The sequence below is a fragment of the Scyliorhinus canicula genome, chromosome 11, assembly GCF_902713615.1.
Source record: "Scyliorhinus canicula chromosome 11, sScyCan1.1, whole genome shotgun sequence".
Taxonomy (NCBI): domain Eukaryota; kingdom Metazoa; phylum Chordata; class Chondrichthyes; order Carcharhiniformes; family Scyliorhinidae; genus Scyliorhinus; species Scyliorhinus canicula.
The window spans coordinates 102,772,174-102,795,921 of NC_052156.1; the positions used below are offsets into that span (position 1 = coordinate 102,772,174).

The window sequence follows — 23,748 nt, forward strand, 5'->3', positions numbered from 1 at the left end:
GGACCCCGAACCCACCCCGGGTTGCTGCTGAGATTGACCACCCTCTAACCCTCCGACAGAAAATCGAGAAACGGCTGCCACCGCCGGAAGAACCCTTGTATCGACCCCCTCAGAGCAAACTTAACCTTCTCAAGCCTGATGATCCCGGCCATGTCATTGATCCAGGCCTCTGGGCTCGGGGGCTTCGCATCCCTCCATTGTAAGAGAATCCTACGCCGGGCTACTAGAGATGCAAAGGCCAGGGTACCGGCCTCTCTCACCTCCTGCACTCCCGGCTCCAACGTGAGCCCCCAGCCCGGCTCCACCCTGGAACTGACCACCTTGGACAAAGTCCCCGCCACCCCCTTCCAAAACCCCTCCAACGCCGGACATGCCCAGAACATGTGGGTGTGGTTCGCTGGGCCTCCCGAACACTTCCCACACCTGTCCTCTCCCCCAAAGAACTGGCTCATCCTGGCCCCTGTCATGTGCGCCCTATGCAGCACCTTCAGCTGAATTAAGCTGGGCCATGCGCAAGAAGAGGACGAGTTCACCCTCCCCAGGGCGTCTGCCCACGTCCCACCATCGATCTCTTCCCCTAGCTCCTCCTCCCACTTCGCTTTCAGCTCTTCCACCGAGGCCTCCTCTTCTTCCTGCATCAACTGATAAATTGCCGAGATCCTACCCTCACCGACCCACGTCCCCGAGAGCACCCTATCCTGCACTCCCCCTAGGCGGCAGTAGTGAGAACTCCGCCACCTGCCGCTTAACAAATGTCCTAATTTTCATATACGTGAAAGCATTCCCAGGGGGGAGGCCCCACTTCCCCTCCAACTCCTCTGTAGAAGTCAATATTTTTCCCGCTTCTGGACTGTGGTAGAAAGATTCAACAACGCTTGTTAAGAAAACATAACAAGATTTTATTTTCAAACAGACTGCAGTTTACGCCTCCACTGCCCCCAAAGTTTGAGGGACGCCACCACGACTGGACTCATAGAGTACCTTGCCGGGGGGAGTGGGAGCGGGGCCGTCACCAATGCCTACAACCTTGTACCCACACAGGACGCCACCTCCAACCTCTTCCATGCGGCACCCTCCCCTTCGATCACCCACCTACGAGTCATTGCCACGTTTGCAGGCCAGTAATACCCACACAAGTTGGGCAACGCCAAGCTGCCTACCTCCCTTCCTCGCTCCAGGAATACCCTCCTCACTCTCGGGGGCTTCTGCGCCCACACGAACCCCAGAATACTCTTTTTTTTTTAAATAATTTTTATTGGAATTTTTTACAGAAAATATAAAAATATAACAAGTATAGCAACCCCCCCCCCCCCCCCCCCCCCCCCCCCCCCCCCCCCCAGAATACTCTTGTTAACCCTCTTAAAACCGGCAAAGAGAGTGGCAGCGCGTCCCACCTCCTGAACTTCTCCATCTGTTCCACCAGCCTCCAAAAGTTTAGCCTGTGCAGGGCCCCCCAGCTCCTAGCTATCTGTACCCCAAGATATCTAAAGCTCCTCTCCGCCCTCTTCAACGGGAGCTCTCCTATCTCCATCTCCTGATCCCCCAGGTGCAGCACAAACAGCCCACTCTTCCCCACGTTGAGCTTATAGCCCGAAAACTCCCCAAGTATCTTCAACACCTCTGGCAACCCCCCCCCTCGCTGGATCCGTGATGTGCAACAGTAAATCATCTGCGCACAGTGACAACCGTGCCCCCCCCCCACCCCCCCCCCCCCCCCCCCCCCCCCCTCACACAATCCCCCTCCAGTTCTTCGAATCCCTCAGCGCATGGCCAAGGGCTCAATCACTAACGCGAAGAGCAAGGGAGACAAGGGGAACTCCCTGCCTCGTCCCACGGGAAAGCCGGAAGTCCTCTGACCTCCTCCCATTCGTCACCACACTCGCTACCGGGGAGCTATACAGCAACTTCACCCAGCTGATGAATCCCTCACCAAACCCAAACCTCCTCAGCACTTCCCACAGGTAACTCCACTCCACCCTGTCAAAAGCTTTCTCCGCATCCATCGATGCTACTATTTCTGCCTCCCCAGCCGCCGATGCCATCATCCCGTTGAGGAGCGAAATCGGCCTGTAAGACCCACACTGGAGGGGGTCCTTATCCCACTTCAGGATCAGTGAGATTATTCCTCTAGACATTGTTGGGGGCAGAGCCTCCCCCTCCCTCGCCTCATTCAGGGTCCTCACAAGCAGCGGGTCCAGCAGATCTGAAAACTTCTTATAAAACTCCACCGGGAACCCGTCAGGCCCGGTGCTTTCCCTGTCTGCATGCTCCCCAGCGCCTCCCATCAGCTCCTCCAACTCGATTGGGGCCCCCAGACCCTCCACCCGCTCATCCTCTACTCTTGGGAACTCCAGCTTATCCAGAAAGCGGTCCATCCTGCCCACCTCCCTCGGGGGCACCGCCCGGTACAGCCCCTCATAAAAGGATCTGAACATTCCATTAATGTCCCTGCGGCTCCGCACCAAGTTCCCTCCTGCATCTGTGACTCCCCCTATCTCTCTCGCTGCCTCCTGCTTCCGGAGCTGGTGGGCCAGCATCCAACTTGCATTCTCCCCATACTCATATACCGCCTACTGCGCCTCCGCCTTCTGGGTGGTCAGTATATCAAACTCCGCTTGGAGACTGCGACGCTTCCTCAAAAGTCCCTCCTCCGGGACATCTGCATACCTCCTGTCCACCCTTACCATTTCTTCCACCAGCCTCTCCCTCTCAACCCTCTCCCCCCTCTCCCTGTGCGCCCGAATGGATATCAGCTCCCCTCTAACCACCGCCTTCAGCGCTTCCCAAACCACCCCAACTTGCACCTCCCCGTTATCGTTGGCTTCCAAATACCCCTACGGACCCGCCCACATACTTCTCCTCTGCCAGAAGCCCCACATCTGACCTCCACAGCGGGCGCTGATCCTTCCCCTCCCCCAGCTCCAAGTCCACCGAGTGCGGAGCATGGTCAGATATGACTATTGCCGAATACTCCGCCCCCACCACTCTCCGGATTAGCGCCCTGCTGAGAACAAAAAAGTCAATCCGGGAATAAGCCTTGTGGACATGGGAGAAAAAGGAGAACTTGAAAACCTCCAAGGGCCTACCCCTCCCATCTGATCCATGAACCCCCTCATCACCGAGGCCGCCGCCGGCCTCTTGCCCGTCCTAGACTTCGAACGATCCAGAGCTGGATCCAACACAGTATTAAAGTCCTCCCCCAAGATCAAACCCCCCGCCTCCAGGTCCGGGATCTGGCTCAACATTCGCTGCATGAAGCCCGCATCGTTCCAGTTGGGGGCGTACACATTGACCAGAACCACCCGCTCCCCTTGAAGTCTACCACTCACCATTACATATCTACCTGTACTGTCCGCCACCACACCCGCGCAACAAACGACAAGCTCTTGCCAACTAAGATCGCCACCCCTCGATTCTTCGCATCTAGCCCTGAGTGAAACACCTGTCCCACCCAGCCTCTTCTCAGCCTCACCTGATCCGCCTCCTTGAGGTGCGTCTCCTGGAGCATAGCCACATTCGCTCCCAGCCCCTTCAGATGCGCCAAGACCCGGGACCGCTTCACTGGCCCATTCAGCCCCCTCACGTTCCATGTGACCAGCCGAATCTGGGGGGTCTTCCCCCTCCCTCTGCGCCGGTCAGCCATAGCTCTCCCTTGGCTCACCACGTGCCCGCAGAAACCCCCCAGGCCCATTCCCCACGGTGGCAGGACCCCCCCCCCCCCTTCACCAGCCATTCCCCTACGGCCCCTGCAGCAGCAACCCGGTACCCCCCCCCCCCCCCCCCCCCCCCCAAAAGCTAGGGCCCCCCCCTAGCTGCGTAACCCCTTCCATTGTACTTCCGCAAGTCAGCCAACTCCTGCTGAGCCCGGCTGCTCCCGACGACCCCCCCCCCCCCGATGCAACACAACCACCATTCCCCCCCTCCCAGTGCTGGCCCCGCCCACTACTCCAGAGCGGGAAGAAACCCCGTGCTTCCATCCCAAACCCCGCCCCCCGACCCAACGCGCGGGAAAAAGACAGGCACATGACCCAGCGGAACCGCAAACAGCTCCCCAACCCTCCCACCAGTGAAAAAACGAGAAAGTACCCAAATAAATAAATAACAGCCCGAAACAGCAAAAAGGCAACATCAAACACAAGCCAACAGAAGAAAGGATACCAAGGAGGACAGAGCCTCCGGACTATGCACATCATTCCCCAGCCCCCCAGTCCTCAGTTCGAGTCCAAGCTCTCTGCCTGGACAAAGGCCCAGGCCTCCTCCGGAGAATCAAAGTAGAGCTGGCGGTCCTTGTAAGTGACCCAGAGGCGAGCCGGCTGTAGCAGGCCAAACTTCACCCCCTTCCTGTGAAGCGATCCCTTCGCCCGATTGAAACCAGCCCTTCTCTTCGCCACCTCCACGCTCCAGTCCTGATGGATCCTGATCTTTGCGTTCTCCCACCTGCTGCTCCTTTCCTTCTTCGCCCATCTCAGCACGCACTCACGGTCAACGAAGCGGTGAAAGCGGACCAGCACCGCCCTAGGCGGCTCGTTCGTCCTGGGCTTCCTCAACAGCACTCGATGGGCCCCCTCCAGCTCCAAGGGTCCTTGGAACGACCCCGCGTCCATTAACGAGGTCAGCATCACAACCACGTAGGCCCCCAAATCCGAACCTTCCAGCCCCTCCGGGAGGCCCAGAATCCGCAGGTTCTTCCGACGGGAGCGTTTCTCCATCTCCTCCATCCTTGCCAGCCATTTCTTGTGAAGTGCCTCGTGCGACTCCACCTTCACTGCCAGGCCCAGGAGTTCGTCCTCGCTCTCCGAGGCCTTTTGCCGTAGCTCTCGGATCTCCGCACCCTGAGCCGTCTGAGTTGCCATGAGCTTGTCCAGCGAGGCCTTAAATGGTTCCAGGATCTCAGCCTTCAGCTCTCTGAAGCAGCGATGGAGCTGCTCCTGCGCCCACTGCTGCCACGCTGCCGGTTCCCCGCCTGCCGCCATCTTGTTTTTCCTGCCTCGCACCTTTCTCTGCTCCAAAGCCGATTTTTTTAACCGCTCCGCTCCTGGTCCAGTCCATCCACCGGCAGATAAGCACAGTGGATATGTTCCCACCCGGGGAAAAGCTCAAGCAGCACCGCTGCGGGCCCTTAAAAGAGCCCAAAAAACCAAAAATAGCGGGAGCTACCGAACGTGCGGCTTAGCTCCGCATCACCATAACCGGAAGTCTCCTCGAGAGCTCTCCTCCTTGAACAGAGGAATGAACAATTTGCTTCCACCAATACTGTCTTCCACTAGCTGAGCCTGTTCTGTCACTCAATAATTTCTTTTAACTTGTCTCACTTCCTGCAAATAAAAGGTGCGGCTATGGGTATCCACTTGGGCCCCAGTTATGCCTGTCTTTTTGCGGTGGAATATTCCTTGTTTTACTCCTACTGATGCACCTCCCGCAACTCTTTATCTTTGACATTGATGACTGTATTGGTGCGGCTTCATCCTCTTGTCTGGACCGTGAAAAATTATTTTGATTCCAAATTCCACTCCTCTCTCACCATCACACTGTCCATCCCTGACACTTCCCTTCCTTGATCTCTCTGTCTCCATTTCCAGTGATAGACTGACTGCTAATTATCATTACAAACTCACTGACTCCCACAGCTACCTCAACTACAGGTCTTCACACCCCACTCTGTGTAAGTCATCCATTCCATCCTCCCAATTCCTTTGCCTCCGTTGCATCTGTTCAATGATGTCACCTTCGAAAGGGGTGCTTCTATTATGTCTGCCTTTTTCCTCAACCAAGGTTTTACTCCCCACCTGTGGTTGACAGGGCACGCAACCAGGTATGGCACATCTCCTGCATATCTGCCCTCATTCCTTCCCAGCGCTATATAAGGACCCCCCCCCCCCCCCCCCCCCTTGTCCTCGTTTTTCACCCTACCAGCCTCTGCATTCAAAGAAACATCCTCAGCACAGTGGGCTAAACAGCTGGCTTTAATAAGCGATTATTATTATTACGATTTCTGCTATCTCCAGTATGATGCTACCACAAAACACATATGAAATGAAATGAAAATCGCTTATTGTCACAAGTAGGCTTCAAATTAAGTTACTGTGAAAAGCCCCTAGTCGCCACATTCCGGCGCCTGTTCGGGGAGGCTGGTACGGGAATCGAACCGTGCTGCTGTCCTTGGTCTGCTTTCAAAGCCAGTGATTTAGCCCTGTGTGCTAAACCTTTACCCTTGCATTCCCTGTGAGCATTCTGAAGGGGCCACTCCCTCTGTGACACCCTGATCCACTCTTCCATCACCCCCAACTCTTCGTCTCCTTCCCATGACATCTTCCCATGTAATTGCAGAAGCTGCAACACCTGCCCCTTTACCTCCTCCCTACTCACTGTTAAAGGTCCCAAACATTCCTTTCAGGTTAAGCAGCATTTCACTTGCACCTCCTTTAATTTGGTCTGTTGTATTCACTGCTCCCAATGTGGTCTCCTTTACATTGGGGAGATTCAACACAGACTGGGTGAATGCTTTGCAGAACACGTTTGCTTAGTCTGCAAGCATGGCCTCAACCTTCCTGTTGCTACCATTTTAATTCAGCACCTTGCTCTCTTGCCCACAAGTCCGCCCTGGGCGTACTGCAATGTTCCAGTGAAGCCTGATGCAAGCTAGAGGAGCAGCACCTCATCTTCGGTTGGGTACATGCAGCCCTCGGGGCTAAATGTTAGTTCGGAAACTTTAGATTGTGACCTTTCTCTGGTTTAGCACAATGGGCTAAATAGCTGGGTTTTAAAGCAGACCCAGGTAGGCCAGCAGCGTGGGTTCAATTCCTGTAAAGGCACTGGAATGTGGCGACTAGGGGCTTTTCACAGTAACTTCATTGAAGCCTACTTGTGACAATAAGCGATTTTCATTTCATTTCTCAATCTTAGACCCCTTTAAAAACAAATATTCCATATGTGTACTTCCTCAACACAACCCTCCCACTCCATGCCACCTATCTTTTGTTCGTAAGGTTGCTACTTTTTGTTGTGGTTTCTACAGCTCTAACACATTCTCTGTCCCTTCAGTTCTGATGAAGAGTCAAAGGACTCGGAACGTTATCTCTGTTTCTCTCCTGATAGATGCTGGCAGAGCTGCTGAGTTTTTCTGGTGGCCTCTAGGTGTTGTAGTATATTGAAACTGTTGGCTATCACCAATTGTGTTTATTCTGTTTGCACTTCATTCTGTTCCTATATTGATTTTGGTCAACCTAAATTTAGTGCCTTCTGATTCTAGTACGGCACGGGAGCACAGTGGTTAGCACTGTTGCTTCATAGCACCAGGTTCGATTCCTGGCTTAGGTCACTGTGTGGAGTCTGCACGTTCTCCCTGTGTCTGCGTGGGTTTCTTGGTGCTCCGGTTGCCTCCCATAGTCTAAAGATGTGCAGGTTAGGTGGATTGGCCATGCTAAATTACCCTTAGTGGCCAAAAAAGGTTAGGTGGGATTACTGATTTATGGGGTTACAGGGTGAAGGTTTGGGCTTAAATAGGGTGCTCTTTCCAAGGGCTGGTGCAGACTTGATGGGCCAAATGGCCTCCTTCCGCACTGTAAATTCTATGATTCTAGTACTTGGGGTCAAAACTGTTAGCAGTACCTCCCTGTGTATATAATAGTCAGATCAAGGTCTATTAGATTTCAAATCGGTGTTTTTCTTGTTGAACTTTGAGGGTTATAATAAAAATACTTTTCCCCAAGTTATAAATCCCTTGAATGACTTTGCTTTTTGCAATGATTACAAAACAATCTGATCCAGTGCTATGTTTGTGAAGGAATAAGCAAGGACAATGTAGGATTTCCGATTGCTGCCATAATCAAGTTTTTTTTCATCTCTTCCTCCCCCACCATATTTAATCACTTTTCTGAGGCCTGTTGTTGTTGTTCGGTTTCTTTATCTCTTCATCTCATTATCTTTTTAACCATGGTGCTGCTTGCCAAGATGAGTAATTTTGCACCCTTCCAAATAGTTATCCCAGTCATCTTGAGCTATGTGGTAACTGTGCTCTGATCTAAGTTCAAGTATCTACAGGTGGGTGGCACTCTTTTGAGTAAGCCAAACCAAATAAACAAATGAATTAACAACCGCTCAAATGCGCACTGAAACCATAATAAAACTACAAAGCAGAATCATACAATACCTAAAATGAAGGAGGATACCATTCGATCCATCAGGTGCACCAACCTTCTGAAGAGCACATTACTCAGGCCCATCCCCCTGCCCTATCCCCGCAACCCCTTGTAACCGTTGGACACTCGGGGGCAATTTGGTATGGTCAATCCATCTAACCTGCACATCTTTACACTGTGGGAGGAAATCGGAGCATTGGGAGGAAACCTCCGCAGACGGGAAAGAACGTGCAAACTCCACACAGTCACCCGAGGCCGGAATTGATCCCAGGTCCCTGGCACTGTGAGGCAGCAGTGCTAGCTACTGTGTTGCCCAAAGGAAATGATCAAGTTAACGTTCCTGGGGCTGCTGATGCACTCCAGCCTCTGTGGTGTACTCTATATTCCTTTGAACTAAGTAAACAAATTGGCAGCCCCAGAAGGGATACTGTAATTTTTAAAAATTCTTATGGCGCCCTATATGTGAACGGGTAATTATCCATTTATTGATATTGGCGGGGTGTAATCACTTTGTGATTGAATCTAAAACTGAGTAAAGATTGTTTCCTTGCTACTCCTGGTACCCTCCTTCAGCTGGCTGGAAAAAGTGGAACACTGATTTTTCTAAGAAGTGCGGTTTAAAATTTTAAAAAAAAATTCCAATAAAAGGGCAATTTAGCGTGTCCACTCCAGCTACCCTGCACATCTTTGGGTTGTGAGACCCATGCAGACATGGGGAGAACGTGCAAACTTCACACTGACAATGACCCGGGGTTGGGATCAAACCTGGGTTCTTGGCGCCATGAGGCAGCAGTGCTAACCGCCATGCCAGCACCATGAGGCAGCAGTGCTAACCGCCATGCCAGCACCATGAGGCAGCAGTGCTAACCGCCATGCCAGCACCATGAGGCAGCAGTGCTAACCGCCATGCCAGCACCATGAGGCAGCAGTGCTAACCGCCATGCCAGCACCATGAGGCAGCAGTGCTAACCGCCATGCCATCCTCCTCCATGTATTTCCAAAGCAGCACAAACCCTTATTAAACAACTTGTGATCTCTTCTCCACAAAAGCGTTTCAGGATGTTGCATGTAACTGTTGGGATTTTAAAGGAAAGTGTATTTATGAATTTTTTTTAAACACACCAAGGAAATATAGTGATCCATTCTTCATCACTTCTACATTTGCTCTCCTTAAATTCATAGCTTGTCAGTCTTGTTCTCAAACTGAATCCACTATAACTTCCAGAGTCTGGAATGAAATGACTGTCATTTCTGGATTTGAAATGAAAAAAATGAAAAGAAACTAAATTAATGGATTTCAGAACTTACTGGATTTTGAATTTATTTAGAGTGCCAAACCTCAAAAGTGTGAACTGGATAACACCATAAATGTAAATAGTTACCTGAAGCATAAAACCGCGCTAAAATGTTATAGAGCAGTAATTGTTTTACTTATCCAAATACTGTATCTTCCATGTTGCCCATAAGAGATGTTTTGCTGCACCTTTCTAAGATACCATGGCGAGGGTTAAAAAAAATTAACTAAATCCTTGAGCCTGCTCAAAACAAAGGGTGGGGGGGAAAGAAAGACACAGAGGGAAAGATCGAGAGTCCAGGGAGTGAAAGCAAGAGAGTTAGATACAGAAACAGAAGGAGAGATGGGGGGAGAAATGGAGAGGGGGAGAAATGGAGAGAGATCGAGAGAGGGGGAGAAATGGAGAGAGATCGAGAGAGGGGAGAAATGGAGAGAGATCGAGAGGAGGGAGGGAGAGATCGAGAGGAGGGAGGGAGAGATCGAGAGGAGGGAGGGAGAGATCGAGAGGAGGAAGGGAGAGATCGAGAGGAGGGAGGGAGAGATCGAGAGGAGGGAGGGAGAGATCGAGAGGGAGGGAGAGATCGAGAGGGAGGGAAAGATCGAGAGGAGGGAGGGAGGAGATCGAGAGGAGGGAGGGAGAGTAGAGAGGAGGGAGGGAGAGAGTCGAGAGGGAGAGAGAGTCGAGAGGGAGAGAGAGTCGAGAGGGAGAGAGAGTCGAGAGGGAGAGAGAGTCGAGAGGGAGAGAGAGTCGAGAGGGAGAGAGAGTCGAGAGGGAGAGAGAGTCGAGAGGGAGGAGAGACGAGAGGGAGAGACGAGAGGGAGGGAGGGAGAGTCGAGAGGGAGAGAGAGTCGAGAGGGAGGGAGAGTCGAGAGGAGGGAGGAGGAGATCGAGAGGGAGGAGAGGGTGATCTAGAGGGAGGGAGGGAGCGGAGGAGATCGAGAGGAGGATGGGAGGTAGAGATCGAGAGGGAGGGAGGGAAGAGATCGAGAGGGAGGGAAGGAGAGATCGAGAAGGAGGGAGGGAGAGATCGAGAGGAGGGAGGGAGAGATCGAGAGGGGGGAGGGAGAGATCGAGAGGGAGGGAGGGAGAGATCGAGAGGGAGGGAGGGAGAGAGAGGAGGGAGGGAGGGAGAGAGAGGAGGGAGGGAGGGAGAGAGATGAGGGAGGGAGGGAGAGAGATGAGGGAGGGAGGGAGGGAGAGATCGAGAGGGAGGGAGGGAGGGAGAGATCGAGCGGGAGGGAGGGAGGGAGGGAGAGATCGAGAGGGAGGGAGGGAGGGAGGGAGAGAGATGAGGGAGGGAGGGAGGGAGGGAGAGATCGAGAGGGAGGGAGGGAGGGAGGGACGAGATGAGGGAGGGAGGGAGGGAGGGAGAGATCGAGATGGAGGGAGGGAGGGAGGAGAGATCGAGAGGGGAGGGAGGGAGAGATCGAGATGGAGGGGAGGGAGAGATCGGGAGGGAGGGAGGGGAGAGATCGAGAGGGAGGGAAGGGAGAGACGGAGAGGGAGGGGGAGGGAGAGATCGAGAGGGAGGGGGGGAGGGAGAGATCGAGAGGGAGGGAGGGGGAGGGAGGAGACTCGAGAGGGAGGGGAGGGAGGGAGGGATGAGATCGAGAGGGAGGGAGGGAGGGAGGGAGAGATCGAGAGGGAGGGAGGGAGGGAGGGAGAGATCGAGAGGGAGGAGGAGGGAGGGAGGAGATCGAGAGGGAGGAGAGGAGGGAGAGATCGAGAGGGAGGGAGGGAGGGAGAGAGCGAGCGGGAGGGAGGGAGGGAGAGATCGAGAGGGAGGGAGAGATCGAGAGGGAGGGAGGGAGAGATCGAGAGGGAGGGAGGGAGGGAGAGAGAGGAGGGAGGGAGGGAGATGAGATCGAGAGGGAGGGAGGGAGAGATCGAGAGGGAGGGAGGGAGAGATCGAGAGGGAGGGAGGGAGGGAGAGATCGAGAGGGAGGGAGGGAGGGAGAGATCGAGAGGGAGGGAGGGAGAGATCGAGAGGGAGGGAGGGAGAGAGAGAGGGAGGGAGGGAGAGAGATGAGGGAGGGAGGGAGAGAGATGAGGGAGGGAGGGAGAGATCGGGAGGGAGGGAGGGAGAGATCGGGAGGGAGGAGGGAGAGATCGGGAGGGAGGGAGGGAGAGATCGGGAGGGAGGGAGGGAGAGATCGGGAGGGAGGGAGGGAGAGCTCGGGAGGGAGGGAGGGAGAGATCGGGAGGGGGAGGAGGAGAGATCGGGAGGGAGGGAGGGAGAGATCGGGAGGGAGGGAGGGAGAGATGAGGGAGGGAGGGAGGGAGAGAGATGAGGGAGGGAGGGAGGGAGAGAGAGGAGGGGAGGGAGGGAGAGAGATGAGGGAGGGAGGGAGAGATCGGGAGGGAGGGAGGGAGAGATCGGGAGGGAGGGAGGGAGAGAGCGGGAGGGAGGGAGGGAGAGAGCGGGAGGGAGGGAGGGAGAGAGCGGGGGAGGGAGGGAGCGGGAGGGAGGAGGCAGAGATCGGGAGGGAGGGAGGGAGAGATCGGGAGGGAGGGAGGGAGAGATCGGGAGGGAGGGAGGGAGAGATCGGGAGGGAGGGAGGGAGAGATCGGGAGGGAGGGAGGGAGAGATCGGGAGGGAGGGAGGGAGAGATCGGGAGGGAGGGAGGGAGAGATCGGGAGGGAGGGAGGGAGAGATCGAGAGGGAGGGAGGGAGAGATCGAGAGGGAGGGAGGGAGAGATCGAGAGGGAGGGAGGGAGAGATCGAGAGGGAGGGAGGGAGAGATCGAGAGGGAGGGAGGGAGAGATCGAGAGGGAGGGAGAAATGGAGAGAGATCGAGAGGGAGGGAGTAATGGAGATGTTGTGCCGACCATTTATCCTAATCAAAGATCAACCTAACCTACATCCCTTCAATTTATTGCTGTCCACGTACCTGTCCAAGAGTCGCTCAAATGTCCCTAATGACCCTGACTCCACCTCTGCTGGCAGTGCATTCCACACACCCACCACTCTGTGTAAAGAACCTACCTCTGACATCTCCCCTCTACCTTCTCCAATCACCTTAAAATTATGTCCCCTCGTGACAGCCATTTCAGCCCTGGGGAAAAATCTCTGGCTATCTACTCTATCCGTGCCTCTCATCACCTTGTACACCTCTATCATGTCACCTCTCCTCCTTCTTTGCTCCAGTGAGAAAAGCCCTAGCTCCATCAACCTTTCTTCATAAGACATGCCCTCCAGTCCAGGCAGCATCCTGGTAAATCTCCTCTGCACCCTCTCCAAAGCATCCACATCTTTCCTATAATGAGGTGACCAGAACTGAACACATAATGTTCCAAGTGTGGTCTAACCAGGGTTTTATAAAGCTGCAGCAAAACCTTGTGGCTCTAAAAATCAATCCCCCTATTAATGAAAGCCAACACACCATATTTCTTCTTAACCCTATCAACCTGGGTGGCAATTTTGAGGGATCTATGTACGTAGACCCCAAGATCCCTCTGTTCCTCCATACTTCCAAGAATCCTGCCTTTAACTCTGTATTCAGCATTCAAATTTGACCTTCCAAAATGAATCACTTCACATTTATCTAGGTTGAACTCCATCTGCCACTTCTCAGCCCAGCTCTGCATCCTGTCAATGTCCTGTTGTAACCTGCAACAGCCCTCAACACTATCTACAACTCCACCAACCTTCGTGTCATCGGCAAACTTACTAACCCACCCTTCCACTTAATCATCCAAGTCATTTATAAAAACCACATAGATCAGAAATCCCAGAACAGATCACTGCGGGGCACCACTGGTCACCGACCTCCAGGCGGAATACTTTCCATCCGCTACCAGTCGCTGTCTTTCGGCCAGCCAATTCCGAATACAGACAGCCAAATTTCCCTGTACCCCATGCCCCCTGACTTTCTGAATGAGCCTACCATGGGGAACCGCATCAAATGCCTTACTGAAATCCATATACACCACATCCACTGCCTGACCTTCATCAATGTGTCTCTTCACATCCTCAAAAGAATTCAGTGAGGTTTGTGAAGCATGCCCTGCCCCTCACAAAGCCATGCTGACTATCTTTAGTCAAACTATATTTTTCTAAATAATTATAAATCCTATCTCTCAGAATTCTTTCCAGTATTTTGCTCACCACAGATGTAAGACTGACTGGTCTATAATTCCCAGGGATTTCCCTATTCCCTTTCTTCAACAGGGGAACAACATTCTTCTTCCTCCAATCATCGAGATTGTGGGGGTGGGGGGGGGAGAAAGAGCAGGAGGAACAGTCCACTTCGTGGCAACAGAGATTGGGCTGATGTGTGACCATCAGAAGCAACTGATGGAGAAAGTGGAGGACCTGGAGACCGTTTTCGGAGGCAGAACATCCAAATCGCGGGTCTGCCAGAGGGAATCGAAGGATCGGATGCGGGTGCCTATGTTGGGAAGATGCTGGAGAAGCTGCTCGGGGAAGGTGTGTTTGACCAGCCGTTGGAGGTGGATCGAGCCCACAGGGCACTGACGCGCAAGCCCCAGAGGGGTGAGCAGCTGAGGGCGATGGTAGTACGATTGCATCGATTCCTGGACAAGAAACGCATCATGAGGTGGGCCAGGCAGATGATGCACTTGTGAAGATGTTAAGATTCGGTTGTGCCAGTGGAGTGGTGCAGCGACAACAATCTATCTCTCAATGCCAGCAAAGCTAAAGAGCTGGTCATTGACTTCAGAAGGCAAAGTACTGTACACACCCCTGTCAGCATCCGATGTGGAGATGGTTAGCAGTTTCAAATTCCTAGGGGTACACATCTCCCAAAATCTGCCCTGGTTCACCCACATTGACGCTGCCACCGAGAAAGTACAACAGCACCTATACTTCCTCAGGAAACTAAGGAAATTCGGCATGTCTATATTAACTCTTACAGCTTTTACAGATGCACCATAGAAAGCATCCTATCTGGCTGCATCACAGCCTGGTATGGCAACTGTTCGGCCCAAGACCGCAAGAAACTTCAGAGAGTCGTGACACAGCCCAGTCTATCACACAAACATGCCTCCCATCCATTGACTCCATCTACACCTCCCGCTGCCTGGGGAAAGTGGGCAGCATAATCAAAGACCCCTCCCACCCAGCTTACTCACTCTTCCAACTTCTTCCATCGGGCAGGAGATACAAAAGTCTGAGAACACGCACGAACAGACTCAAAAACAGCTTATTCCCCGCTGTTACCAGACTCCTAAATGATCCTCTTATGGACTGACCTGATTAACACTACATCCCTGTATGCCTCATCTGATGCCGGTGTTATGTAGTTACATTGTGTACCTTGTGTTGCCCTATTATGTATTTTCTTTTATTTCCTTTTCATTACATGTACTTAATGATTTGTTGAGCTGCTCGCAGAAAAATTCTTTTCACTGTACCTTGGTCCACGTAGCAATAAACAAAATCCAATCCAAGACCTAGGAGCAGAGTTTGCGAAGAGGGCGAGTTTTAATAGGGTCAAATCAGCACTGTACAAGAAGGGCGTACAGTTTGGACGACTGTACCCGGCTTACCTATGGGGACCGGGAGTTGTACTTTGGCTCGGCGGAGGAGGCAGCGGACTCAATGAACGAGAATGGACTGGCAGGCGAAGGAGGACCTTGAACGTTGATTGAGGAGGACTGAACTATGTTGTGAAAAACTCTGGGTTTATGCTGTTTGGATTGGGGTGTCAGAGACTGCAGCTGGAATTTGGGCTCCTGTCCACAGGTAAGGCAGAGGGACAGCTGAAGAGGGTAAAGGAGGCACTGTATGAATGTGGGGAAAACTAGCAGGATGCTGGCGCACGAGCTGAGGAAACGGGAGGGGGTGAGAGACATTGGGAAATTGAGAGATATGGGGGGGGGGGGGGGGGGAGGTGGTTTTGGATACAGCGGGGGTAAATGATGTTTTTTGGGAGTTTTATAGTAAATTGTATAAATCGGAAACCCCAACCAGGGAGGAGGGTATGAAGCGATTTCTGGGAGAGTGAGAGGGGGTGTGGAACATAGGGTCTCGCTTTATGCGGATGACTTGCTCCTTTATATAACAGACCCTTTGGGGGGAATTGCAGGAATTATGGGGATACTGGAGGAATTTGGTCGGTCCTCGGGTTACAAACTGAATATGGGCAACAGAGAGGTTTTTGAGATCCAGGCAAGGGGGCAGGAGAGAAGACTGAGGGCAATGCCGTTCAAAGTGGTGGGAGGGAGATTTAGGTACCTGGGGATTCAAGGGGCTGGGTTCAGCTTCATAAACTAAATTTGGCCAGGTTAATTGAGCAAATGAAAGGGGACTTCCGTAGGTGGGACGTGCTGCCACTGGCGGGGAGGGTACAGACTGTGAAAATGACAGTCCTCCCAAGATTGCTGTTCGTGTTTCAGTGTCTTCCATTTTTTAGGAAGATGAATGCAGCAATCTCGGGTTTTATATGTGCTGGGAGAGCCCCGAGGGTGAAGAAGATCCTTCTTGAACAGGGGCGCGGGGAGGGGGACTTGGCCCCTCTGAACTTATTAATTACTACTGGGCGGCTAAAATATCGAAGGGTAGTGGGGGAGAGGTTGGTGTGTGAGCGAGTGGAGGCGGCATCTTGCAAGGGCATGTGTCTGAAGGCTTTGTTAACGGCACCTCTGCCGTTCTTGCTGGAGTGGTACTCCACGAGCCCAGTGGTAATGGCAGCTCTGAGAGTGTGGGGATAATGGAGGCAGCACATGAGACTGGAGGGTTTCCCGAGCCTGAAGGAGCTAGAGGAGGAGTTTGAATTACTGGGTGGAAATGGGTTCCGGTACCTGCAGGTACAGGATTTTGTCTGAAGACAGGTCCCGAGCTTTCATCGCCTCCCACTAAGGGAACTACAGAATAAGGTGTTGTCCAAATCAGGAGTTGGGAGAGGAGGGCCTCGTAAATGTAGAAGGAACTGATGAAGTGGGAAGAGGTCCCAATTGGGGCTGTGAAGAGGAAGAGCTGGGAGGAGAGTTAGAAGTTGGGTTATAGGAGAAGGCCCTGAGGAGACTCAATGTATCCTCATCGTGTGCATGGCTTAGCTTGATCCAGTTCAAGGCGATCCACATGGCTCATATGACTGTGGCCCAGATGAGTAGGTTTTTTGAGGACCGGTGTGGGGAAGTCCTGTGAATCATGTACGTATGTTTTGAGCATGTCTGAGGCTGAGGGGATTTTGGCAGGGATTTTCAGATGTCATGTCAGAGGTCCTGGAAGGGAGGGTGACTCCGAGCCCAGAGATGGCAATATTTGGAGTGTCGGAAGATCCGGAAGCCCAGGGGGGAAGGGGGAAGGGGGGAGAGAGGCTGACGTTTTGGCCTTTGCCTCCCTGGTGGCCCGGAGACGGATTTTGCTGGGATGGAGCCTCCAAAGGCAGGTGTTTGGGTCAGTGACATAGCAGGGTTTCTTGGGCTAGAGAAAATTAAGTTCGCCTTAAGGGGTTCGTTACAGGGGTTTGCTCAGAGGTGGCAGCCGTTCATCGACTTCTTCAATGAAAATTGACCATCCGGTGGAGGAGGGGAGGGAGGTGGAGGCATGGAAATGACTATATTAAGGGCAGGGAATCTAATGTGTGGGTAGTTTGGGTTTAGGGCTGGGGGGGGGGGGGGGGGAGTTGTGGGAGGGGAGTTATTGTGGGGTTTTTGCGTGTGTTGGATCACTGTTGTTTAAAAGATTATAACGTTGAATTTATGAATGCCTCAATAAAATATTTTCTTTAAACAAAAAATCCTGTAGATTCGATCTGAGACATCCCTGACCCTGGCACCCGGAAGGCAACATACCTTACGGGAGTCTCGTTCGCGACCACAGAATCTCCTATCCATTCCCCTAACTATTGAGCCTCCTATCACTATTGCTGTTCTATTCTCCCTCCTTCCCTTCGGAGCCACACAGCCAGACTCAGTGCCAGAGATCTGCCCGCTATGGCTTTCCCCTGGTAGGTCGTGACGTCTCTCTCTCTCTCTCTCTCTCTCTCTCTCTCGCTCTCGCCCTCGCCCTCTCTCTTGCTCGCTCTCTCTCTCCCCCCCCCCCCCCCCCCCCAACGGTATACGTGTTCTGAAGGGGAAGGGCCATGGGGGAATCCCTGCACTGTCTGCCCGTTCCCTTTCCTTCCCCTGACTGTATCCCAGCTACCCCTTGCCCTGAACCTTGGGTGTGGCTACCTCCCTGTATCTCCTCTCTATCACCCCCTCTCCCTCCCAGATGATCTGAAGTTCCTCCAGCTCCAGTTCACTCATGCAGTCTCCGAGGAGCTGGAGTTGGGTGCACTTCCTGCAGAAGTAGGAAATCCGAAGCACAAAGTCCTTGTTCACGATTCTCTAAGGTTAATGTTCACGTTCAGTCAGCAGTTAAGAAGGCAAATGCAATGTTAGCATTCATGTCAAGAGGACTACAAGGGGCAGCACAGTGGTTAGCATTGCTGCCTACGGCGGCTGAGGACCCGGGTTCGAATCCCGGCCCTGGGTCACTGTCTGTGAGGAGTTTGCACATTCTCCCCGTGTCTGCGTGGGTTTCACCCCCACAACCCAAAGATGTGCAGGTTAGGTGGATTGGCCACGCTAAATTGCCCCTTAATTGGAAAAAATGAATTGGATATTCTAAATTTATTTTTTAAAAAGAGGGCTACAAGACCAGAGATGTACTTCCTTTTGGAATATTGTGAGCAGTTTTGGGCCCGTATCTAAGGAAGGATGTGTTGGCCTTGGAAAGGGTCCAGAGGAGATTCACAAGAATGATCTCTGGAATGAAGAACTTGTCATATGTGGAGCGGTTGACGACTCTGGGTCTGTATTCATTGGAGTTTAGATGGGTGGGGGTGGGATCGGGGTCTTATTGAAACTTACAGGATACTGCGAGGCCTGGATAGAGTGGACGTGGAGAGGATGTTTCCACTTGTAGGAAAAACTAGAACCAGAGGACACCATGTTAAAGGGCTGATCCTTTAAAACAGAGATGAGGAGAAATTTCTTCAGCCTGAGGGTGGTGAATCTGTGGAACTCTTTACTGCAGCAGGCTGTGGAAGCCAAATCACTGAGTTTCTTTAAGACAGAGATAGATAGGTTTTTGATTAATAAGGGGATCAGGTTATGGGGAGAAGGCAGGAGAATGGGGATGAGAAAATATCAGCCATGATTGAATGGCGGAGCTGCAGACCTGATGGGCCAATTGGCCTAATTCTGCTCCTATGTCTTATGGGTTTAGTCAGTAGGGACACTAGTGGTGTCCCTCACCACCCACATCCTAAAGGAGCAGCATGCAACTGCCCTCGCTTCCATCCCCTCTGATCTGAATTCCCAAAGAGATTTAAAAGGGGGAAAAAAAATTAAAGATTAAACACCCGTTAGGCCTTAAAAAAAATATGTACTGCTGCTACTCTCTCAAGTGAACCCTCTAAAATCGGTGATTCTGCTGAATGATACAAATATAGTTTGCTGCCCCTCCCCTCCCTCCCCAAAACAAAAACAACTCTTACCTTGCTGAATGTAGCTGAGATTCTGCCCTGTGAACTAGCTGGAACTCCGACTCTGCTCCCAGTCAGCTGTACTATTTGTAAACTCCCGGCCCCCCTCGCGCTCTTTGAGGAAATGAAAGGAGCACCGAGCTCCCTCCTCACCTAACTCCCTCATTCATCGAACCCCAACTTTAGCACTCTAATGCAGCCCAAAGTCAGCACTCCAGTGCAAAACAACATAGCAGTGTAGAAATCGGGAAGGAGGGAGGAAGCAATGGAGAAATCAAGAGGGAAGGAGCAACCGGCAGGGAGTCTACTTCACTCTACTTCCTGTCCCTCAGCCAGTTTGGATTCAGTGTGCCACTTTATTCCATAATTTCCATCTCCCCTGTGGAGGTCCCCTCCTTTCCGATGCATAATCGGTATTGTATTTAAAATGAACTTGTCTACAATTTAGTTTTTAGATCTTGCTTAATTTGGCCAGTAAACCATTGCCAATTCTATTGATTGTTTTGTATATTTGTGTGTACCAGAACTGATGTTTAAATATCCTACGTTTTGGGGAATAGATAAGTCCCAGCTTCTGCCTATTTCAATAGTTTTAGTGTTAGTTGTTAGTGCTGTGTCAGACTGTTGTAGACCCAAACCTCACCACAAATTAGAAAATAATCGAGAGTGACACTTCAGAACCAGAGGACTGCTGTTGTTAGGAGGCATCTGAATGTTCAATAGAAGCTTGTCTGCCGCCCAGAGATTTAACCCATTCTCCGACGCTCCGGATTCTCTCCAGTTATATAGCTAACTGATGAGATTGCATGTAGTTGTAGAAACATTTTTTTTACCCGTGTAAATATAACTTGTGTAAAACAGTAGCAGTTGAATAATTCAGATCAGGAAATGACATACTGCATGTTAACCGAATGGTTATATAAAAATAAACCACAACAAAAGTAACATTCTCACAATTGTTTAATGTTTTGGCCAAAGTAGGTTATAATTCAGTAATGTGGGGCAGCATGGTGGAGCAGTGGATAGCACTGCTGTCTCATGGTGCTGAAGTCCCAGGTTCGATCCTGGCTCTGGTTACTGTCCGTGTGGAGGTTGCATGTTCTCCCTGTGTTTGCGTGGGTTTCGTCCCCACAACCCGAAGATGTGCAGGGTAGGTGAATTGGCCGTGCTAAATTGGCCATTAATTGGAAAAAAATTAATTGGGTACTCTAAATTGATATTTTAAAAATTCAAAAAATCGAAATTATTGCTGTCTGTCTCACATTCTCCCCGTGTCTGTGTGGGACCGCCCCCACAACCCAAGGATGTGCAGGATAGGTGAATTGGCCACACTAAGTTGCCACTTATTTGGAAAAAAAATAATTGAGTACTCTAAATTAACATTACAGTCTCAGCAGTAACAGTCAATACATTCACGTGGCATTTTGTATTCACAACTTTGTGCAATTTGTTTATTCTTCCACGGGATGTGGATGGTGCTTTCAACAGTGAAGGAACGGCGACATATTTCCAAGTCAGGATAGTACATGGCCTGGAGGAGATCTTGCAGGTAGCGTTGCAGTGTTTCCATGTGTCTGCTGTGTCCCATGTGTCTGTTGCCTTTGTCGTCTAGGTGTTAGAGATTGGAGGTTTGGAAAATGCTTTCAAAAGAGACTTGGTGAGATGCTGTAGTGCATCTTGCAAGGGGTGGTGGGCTGCCAGTCAAATGGGCCGGTTTATCCTGGGTGTTGTTGAGCGTCTTGAGTTTGTTGGAGCTGCACTTATCCATACAAGTGGAAAGTATTTCATCATACTCTTGACTTGGAAATATGTTGCCGTTCCTTCACTTTCCACAGGGCTTTTATAACTTCAGTAAAGTGTCCAACATAAATGATAAATAACCTTTATTGTCACAAGTAGGCTTATGTTAACACTGCAATGAAGTTACTGTGAAAAGCCCCTAGTCACCACATTCCGGCGCCTGTTCGGGTACACAGGGAGAATTCCGAATTCTCAGCTGGTACGGGAATTGAACCAGTGCTGCTGGCCTTGTTCTGTATCACAAACCAGCTGTCTAGCCCACTGAGCTAAACCAGCCGGTTTTGTGAATTCAGTGGTGAGTTATAGTCCCATGGATTGAAATTGGGGGAAATTAAAAGAATCATGTGTAAAGCTGGAAAATCTCACAATATTAATTGAAGGGCAACAGATAAACACTTTTCAAAATTGCTCTTTTGACTTAATGCACCACATTTTGGACAGTAAAGTTGGGAAATCTGTGGCCAGACTTGTAGGGCAGTGCCACCTTTCAGCTGAAGGCTATGCAGGAGCACTTATGACTTGAGTAAATAATCCTAACCTGTGGAGAGTATCTGATTTACTCCCAGCCTCTATAAGGCAAATGTTCCAGATAGAATGGATAGCATAGAATCCCTACGGTGCAGAAGGAGGGTATTCGAGATTGCACCAACCCTTTGAAAGAGCTTTCTACCCATGTCCACTCTCCTGTCCACCCCGCCCTATGCCTGTGACCCCATAACCTAAACTGCATATTCCTGAACACTAAGGGGCAATTTAGTATGGTCAGTCCACCTAACCTGCACATCTTTGACTCTGGGAGGAAACCGGAGCACCCGGAGGAAACCCACGCAGACTCGGGGAGAACATGCACACAGTCACCCTAGGCTGGAATCAAATGCAGGTCCCTGGCATCTGTGCTAGCCACCATACCACCCTTGTGGAGGAATTTTTAATTTATAACCCCTAAACATTTTGACCTATATGAAAGCATCAATATATTCTGCTACACATTTCATGCTTGTGGAAGTTTAAATGATTATTTGAAGAACTTTCATGATTGTTATCCATGCTCAGTTTGTTTTTGTATATTTTGCAGGTTAACATATTGGATGTTTATCATGCATCTTTCAGAATGGTAACACGTGAAATCAATGGATAAATGCAAGCATGTAGGGCGGCTACGGCTTGCCCAGGACCATTCGATCCTGAACCCACAAAAATGGCATTGTTTGGACTGCAATACTACAGAGTCAATGTGGGCATGTCTCAGCTGTTCACATGTTGCTTGTGGGCGATACAATGAAGAACATGCACTAAAACATTTTCAGGAAAGTAAGCATCCCGTAGCCTTGGAAGTAAATGAACTGTATGTATTTTGTTACGTATGTGATGACTATGTGCTGAATGACAATGCTACAGGTGATCTAAAATTGTTGCGGAGCACATTAAGTGCAATCAAGAGCCAGAACTATGACTGCACAACCCGAAGTGGTAGGACCTTGCGGTCGATGGCAGGAACTGATGACTCGTACCTTTCTCGGGGATGTGCCCAAGCGCAGCTGCGGAATGAAGATCGGATGTTCACGGCACTTTGGCATCGCCGTAAGTTGCTCATGTCTAAAGTCTTCCAGTCTTGGTTTGCACTGACATGCGGTGGCAAGCTGAGACTTGAAGAAGAACGATTAAAGGAAGAGGCTGAAATGAAAAGGGAAGAAGCCAGACAAAGACGACAAGAGCGAAAACAGCGGCAGCACGCCGAGCTGCTGAGTACACCACCCCGAAAGAGCTTGCGTCTAAATGAGTCCCCTCAAATTAGTGACAAATCAGCGCTACGGACATCAGCAAAATCTTCAGCGGTAACAGCTGGCCTTACCTCAAGCACAGTTCGATTGAAAAAAATTGGTGATTCTCCTATTAAACGGCGGCCAACTGTCACACCTGGTGTGACAGGACTGAGAAATCTGGGGAATACCTGCTACATGAACTCCATTCTGCAAGTGCTAAGTCACTTACAAATATTTTGTGAGTGTTTCTTGCATTTTGATTTAAGTCAAACCCAAGAAATGCTGACTAGTACAGCGAATGGGAAAACGAGGTCCTCCAGCCAGAGGTATTTGGTTAGTGACATTAATTCAAGTATAGGTGCATCTTTGATAGATGAGGAAAAGGGTTCAAGACGACTCAGTCTGTCTGAAGGATTAAGTGGGGGAGCATCTAGGAGCAGAAATAGGGAGCTTATTCAGCTAAAGGAACCAAGCTCAAAGCATATATCTCTGTGCCACGAACTCCACACCCTTTTTCTGGTCATGTGGTCTGGCAAGTGGGCACTCGTATCTCCCTTTGCTATGTTACACTGCGTATGGAGACTTATCCCAACATTCCGTGGATATGCCCAGCAGGATGCTCAGGAATTCCTCTGTGAGCTGTTGGATAAAGTACAGCAGGAGTTGGAAGCTACAAGAACAATGTGTACAGCCCCTATTCCCATAACACAGCGAAAGCTAATCAAGAGAATTCTGACTGTGGTTAACACCATTTTCCATGGACAGCTACTCAGCCAGGTAACGGCCATGTTACTTCTAAAATGTGACATTCTCTGATCATTTACTTGTCAAATGGTAGTTTGTTCTAGTTACAATCTTACAATTCAGCTCAGCAGTAAACCTAATATTTTGGTCAACTGTTTCTCTTCTGTCCTTGTTAGGTAACAAGGGGCTGCGCAAAGAAATGGCCCTGAAGAACCTAACATGAGATCATGCTGAGTATGTATGACCTCATGATGTTCACCACTTGGCATATTTAATTTCTATTGGGCAAGTTGAGACAGCGTTAAGTAGGTAAAATCAAAGTCCCAAGCATCTCACGATTGATTTGCCTGTTATCAGGAACTGCTGAGACCTGGAAAATCCCAGGTTTAATTCCTGGCCCAGGCTGAACTTAGCTGGTTCAGATATTTTTATCTGCCCACTTGACTAAAAAGAGGAAGATCAATCAGTTTGTGCTCCTTATCATTATCTAGTGGTTGTGTGTCTACCCTCCCACTCATTGAAGAGCTGCCATGTAGACAATTTTGTACGGGTGCGGGATGTGATTCCG

At 50.8% G+C, this 23,748-nt stretch overlaps 1 protein-coding gene across 3 annotated transcripts in view; it reads left to right on the forward strand.

The window, feature by feature from the left end:
• usp44 (ubiquitin specific peptidase 44) overlaps positions 1 to 23,748 on the forward strand; it is a 95,408-nt gene that overhangs the window by 1,455 nt on the left and 70,205 nt on the right. For 2 of the 3 annotated variants that reach the window (XM_038810913.1, XM_038810915.1), the window contains exon 2: positions 21,749 to 23,213. In XM_038810913.1, the coding sequence (XP_038666841.1) occupies positions 21,804 to 23,213 (1,410 nt within the window). In that variant the 5' untranslated portion in view covers positions 21,749 to 21,803. Of the gene's footprint in view, positions 1 to 14,737; positions 15,141 to 21,748; positions 23,214 to 23,748 lie in introns of those variants that run through there. The other variant, XM_038810914.1, reaches the window with a different exon arrangement.